Source organism: Aplysia californica, unplaced genomic scaffold (genome assembly GCF_000002075.1).
Source record: "Aplysia californica isolate F4 #8 unplaced genomic scaffold, AplCal3.0 scaffold00059, whole genome shotgun sequence".
In the NCBI taxonomy this organism is placed as follows: Eukaryota; Metazoa; Mollusca; class Gastropoda; order Aplysiida; family Aplysiidae; genus Aplysia; species Aplysia californica.
The window spans coordinates 975,838-981,461 of NW_004797329.1; the positions used below are offsets into that span (position 1 = coordinate 975,838).

Here is a 5,624-nt window from a genome sequence, read left to right on the forward strand (position 1 = left end):
TATTATCTTCACACGGGAATCGAACCTGGGTCTCCTGCGTGCATGACGATTAACCTAACCGCTACACAACAAACTTTATTATTATTATTATCATCATCATCATCATCATCATCATCATCACTCTTCGGTAACATGAATTTGAATTTAACCCAAACGCTTTTACAATACTTTCACAAAATCACCAAAGACTATTATAGCAACAGGGGTTATCCCGATGCATCAAAAGCCCCGCTGAACAGCCGGCAACTCGTTCCAAGGAAGGCGGTTTAATGGGGTTTGGCTGTGTATATACACACACACACACACAGAGAGAGAGAGAGAGAGAGAGAGAGAGAGAGAGAGAGAGAGAGAGAGAGAAAGAGAAAAGAGAAGGGGAGAAAAATACATAGAGAAAATTGTCTATCTATCTATCTATCTATCTATCAATCTATCTATCTATCTATCTATCTATCTATCTATCCCTTACGCCCGACAGTTGAGCCCGTTTTCCCGGAAGAAGAACCGGTGTCACACTGTACTTGGCCAGGTTCCTTGCACCGTTTGGTGGAGTTATCGAACAAGAAGCCGTCCTGACACCTGGCAGAGCTCATCACTACGCCATTAGAGCACAGTCGATACGTGTCACATCGACTTGGGTCTCGGGTGAACCCGTACTGTACATCGCATGGTTCTGGGGGTGGGGGGTGGGGGGTGGGGGTTACAGATGACACTGAACGTTATAAATTTACTTTCTGATTTTACTTTTCCATTCTCTTTTGCCGTAAAGTGTCGAGGGTAGATACCGTTTTTTATGATTGACCAGTTTCACAGCTCTTTTAATTAGGATATCATTATTTCTGAGGGTTTTTCTGACTTCCTTAGGCCACTTTTGCGAAGCCTTCCTCTTACTTTATAGCCTGAGTGCTTGGTTTTATAGGCTCTAGGGGTTGGCTGGCTAGCTAGGTGACATTCTCTGTTTTTCTATGAAAAGCAGACTTGACTCAGTGCCAATAGTTGCTTTTATTTCTTAATTTCCCTGCCTGTCTCGTCTTCTGATGTTAAGGGTTTTGAGGACATATTTCCTCTCGCATGCAGTGAATTTGCTATCACAAGGATATTATTTTGCATCTTTTAATCAAGACAATCATCACACTATGTCCATGAGATTGCACGTGACGAGAGACTAGGGAAGATGGAAGTGGAATTGCCGCAACAGCACAATATTAATACCGGGCGTCTATAAAATGACCCATGTAAAAGACAATGATTTGGTCATCTTTGGATAAATTTCAACAAAACTTCAAACAAATGAAATTAATCCGAAGGGCGTCATATTTATCAACACAAAGGAAATTAGTGAATCAATTTCTTTTGAAAAAAATATAAAGTTGTTAAAATTTTAACCAAAATTAGATAACATGCAAAACTGAACAACTTCTTAAAAATCAAATATAATGTGTTATTACGTGCACTAAGTGCTATCTATCTATCTATCTATCTATCTATCTATCTATCTATCTATCTATCTATCTATCTATAGAGAGAAAATCGTTTGCTATCTAGCAGTCCATCTATCTATTTCCCTTACCCCCAGCTGTGGAGCCATTTGTCCTGGAAGAACCGATGTCACACTGTACTTGGTCTCGTGGCCTGCACACTTTGGTGGAGTTATCGAACAAGAACCCTTCCTGACACTTGATGGAGCTCACCACTAGGCCTCTAGAGCACAGTAGAAACGTGTCACATCGACTTGGGTCTTGGGTTTTCCCGGAGTACACATCGCACGACTCTGGAGAGATAGTATTTGCGCCTTTACACCGCTATCCATCAACAGTTTCAGTTGTACGGTTCTTCTTAAACTATATTTATAGACAGTGATCTATCTTGTCAGCTTGATAGTGTTTGAGCGCATGACATCCTCAGTTTGCACTGTATGCTTCCACGGAAGCCGAGAATGTTTCTGAGTGTTCTCAGAGGGTCTGCTGGGGTAATAGTAGTTGTAAAGCGCATAGAGCATGCTCTTGAGCATGGATATGCTCTATATAAGTGCATTATTATTATTATTTAATTTTTAAAAATTTTTAATTAAAATTTTAAAAAATTATTATTAGCGTAAACTTGCCCCGTTGGACCGACAATGAACTGGCCATCAGAGCTACCCAGTACTCAATTGGCTACACGAGACGCAAGGTACATCCACTCAGTGATTGCTTGACAATACTTCACACATTAGTCTCTACCTAGGCCTAGGTCTAGATCAAATGCTTTTCCCCGATTTGCTCCCTCCCGGCCCATCCCACCTCCCCACCTCCCCACCCACGTCTTGTACATTTCAAGCAATATGGATAGATCTACAGTGATGTAGTGTTTTAGTTTGGTTTTAGTAGAGGGTTTTACTGCGCTCGAAATTGCATAAGGTCATATGAGGGCCAAGGGGCGGATGTCAACAGAGAAGTCTTTACAGGGAATCAGACTTACTCTGCTCACCTCTCTAGCTTCAACAGCACACAGTCTGCTTCGACTATCAAGGCACCCCGGAAATAACAGGCCACAAGAGTGTGACAAACGTACAAAAGGAGTAGAGGAAAATGACAATAGTAAGGATTAGGAAAGATAAAGCAGCAGTTCCCTGTTGTAGATCAGGCACAGTTATGAGCGTGACATGATGAATCAGCCCATTTACAATTCTATTGTGCATGAACGAGAAATATCCCCCCTTTGGGAATGGCCTAAAGATACTTTAGTCAGTGGCACTGCCCCGGGGTCTATGGTCTGCTGGGGTAATAAAATGGTTTAAAGGGAATAGAGCTTGCGGTTGAGCGGGGTATGCGCCTTACAAATGTTGTTTATTATCATTATTATTATTGTTACATACTCACCTCCAACGTTTGGATTTATCCTTGAAGAACCGATGTCACACTGTACCTGGCCTCGTGGCCTGCACACTTTGGTGGAGTTATCGAACAAGAACCCTTCCTGACACTTGATGGAGCTCACCACTAGGCCTCTAGAGCACAGTAGAAATGTGTCACATCGACTTGGGTCTTGGGTTTTCCCAGAGTACACATCGCACGAATCTGGAGAGATGGAAAGATGGAATGAGAGAGAGAGAGAGAGAGAGAGAGAGAGAGAGAGAGACAGAGAGAGTGAGAGAGAGAGAGTGAAAGAGAGAGTGAAAGAGAGAGAGACTGAGAGAGAGAGAAAGAAAGAGAGAGAGAGAGAGAGAGAGAGAGAGAGAGAGAGAGAGAGAGAGAGAGAGAGAGAGAGAGGATAGGAATGGAAAAGGGGAAAGGGAGAATGGGAGGAAGGAAAACAGAGCGTGAGAAAAGATAGATAGATAGATAGATAGATAGATAGATAGATAGATAGATAGAGAGAGAGAGCGAGCGAGAGAGAGAGAGAGAGAATGAGAGAGAGAGAAAGAGATAGAGAACACATCGCACGACTCTGGAGAGATGGAAAGATGGAATGAGAGAGAGAGAGAGAGAGAGAGAGAGAGAGAGAGACAGAGACAGAGAGAGAGTGAAAGAGAGAGAGCGAAAGAGAGAGAGAGACTGAGAGAGAGAGAGAGACAGAGAGAGAGAGAGAGAGAGAGAGAGAGAGAGAGAGAGAGAGAGAGAGAGAGAGAGGATAGGAATGGAAAAGGGGAAAGGGAGAATGGGAGGAAGGAAAACAGAGCGTGAGAAAAGATAGATAGATAGATAGATAGATAGATAGATAGATAGATAGATAGATAGATAGATAGATAGATAGATAGATAGATAGATTGAGAGAGCGAGAGAGAGAGAGAGAGAGAGAGAGAGAGAGAAAGAGAGAAAGAGAGAGAGAGAAAATCGTTTGCTATCTATCATGAGTGGATATTCTCTCGGACTAGCAATCCTAAGGTTGTGGGTTCGAATCACATGAGGTGCCCGATGTTGTGTCCTTGGGAAAGGCACTTTACACGTGTTTTCCTCACTTCACCAAGGTGGGAATGGGTACCCATCTATAGAAAGCGAACGATCTTGTCAGTTTGTAAGTGTTTGAGCATTTAATTATAGCTGCTTGCACTCCATGCTCCCTGGAAAGCTGAGAAGGTTTTTGAGTGTCTGTGGTTTGCTGGAGTAATAAAATGGTTTAAAGCGCATAGAGCTTGCTGTTGAGCGGGGGTATGCGCTTTACAAATTATGTTGTTTATTATCATTATTATTATTATTGTTACATACTCACCTCCGACTGTGGAGCCATTTGTCCTGGAAGAACCGATGTCACACTGTACTTGGTCTCGTGGCCTGCACACTTTGGTGGAGTTATCGAACAAGAACCCTTCCTGACACTTGGTAGAGCTCACCACTAGGCCTCTAGAGCACAGTAGAAACGTGTCACATCGACTTGGGTCTTGGGTTTTCCCAGAGTACACATCGCACGACTCTGGAGACATAGTATTTGCGCCTTTACACCGCTATCCATCAACAGTTTCAGTTGTACGGTTCTTCTTAAACTATATTTATAGACAGTGATCTATCTTGTCAGCTTGATAGTGTTTGAGCGCATGACATCCTCAGTTTGCACTGTATGCTTCCACGGAAGCCGAGAATGTTTCTGAGTGTTCTCAGAGGGTCTGCTGGGGTAATAGTAGTTGTAAAGCGCATAGAGCATGCTCTTGAGCATGGATATGCTCTATATAAGTGCATTATTATTATTATTTAATTTTTAAAAATTTTTAATTAAAATTTTAAAAAATTATTATTAGCGTAAACTTGCCCCGTTGGACCGACAATGAACTGGCCATCAGAGCTACCCAGTACTCAATTGGCTACACGAGACGCAAGGTACATCCACTCAGTGATTGCTTGACAATACTTCACACATTAGTCTCTACCTAGGCCTAGGTCTAGATCAAATGCTTTTCCCCGATTTGCTCCCTCCCGGCCCATCCCACCTCCCCACCTCCCCACCCACGTCTTGTACATTTCAAGCAATATGGATAGATCTACAGTGATGTAGTGTTTTAGTTTGGTTTTAGTAGAGGGTTTTACTGCGCTCGAAATTGCATAAGGTCATATGAGGGCCAAGGGGCGGATGTCAACAGAGAAGTCTTTACAGGGAATCAGACTTACTCTGCTCACCTCTCTAGCTTCAACAGCACACAGTCTGCTTCGACTATCAAGGCACCCCGGAAATAACAGGCCACAAGAGTGTGACAAACGTACAAAAGGAGTAGAGGAAAATGACAATAGTAAGGATTAGGAAAGATAAAGCAGCAGTTCCCTGTTGTAGATCAGGCACAGTTATGAGCGTGACATGATGAATCAGCCCATTTACAATTCTATTGTGCATGAACGAGAAATATCCCCCCTTTGGGAATGGCCTAAAGATACTTTAGTCAGTGGCACTGCCCCGGGGTCTATGGTCTGCTGGGGTAATAAAATGGTTTAAAGGGAATAGAGCTTGCGGTTGAGCGGGGTATGCGCCTTACAAATGTTGTTTATTATCATTATTATTATTGTTACATACTCACCTCCAACGTTTGGATTTATCCTTGAAGAACCGATGTCACACTGTACCTGGCCTCGTGGCCTGCACACTTTGGTGGAGTTATCGAACAAGAACCCTTCCTGACACTTGATGGAGCTCACCACTAGGCCTCTAGAGCACAGTAGAAA

The 5,624-nt window shown here is 42.9% G+C and overlaps 1 protein-coding gene and 1 long non-coding RNA gene across 2 annotated transcripts in view; both read right to left on the reverse strand.

Annotated features, from left to right (window-relative positions):
* LOC101857470 overlaps positions 1-5,624 on the reverse strand; it is a gene marked incomplete in the record, with an annotated part of 35,737 nt that overhangs the window by 18,626 nt on the left and 11,487 nt on the right. The window contains 1 exon segment of the mRNA XM_035968435.1: positions 467-576. Within this exon segment, the coding sequence (XP_035824328.1) occupies positions 467-576 (110 nt within the window).
* LOC118477299 lies at positions 2,865-5,618 on the reverse strand. The gene is made up of 3 exons (XR_004858274.1): positions 5,480-5,618; positions 4,189-4,389; positions 2,865-3,056 (listed from the first exon to the last, which is right to left on the reverse strand). It is a non-coding gene; the product is annotated as an uncharacterized LOC118477299 (long non-coding RNA).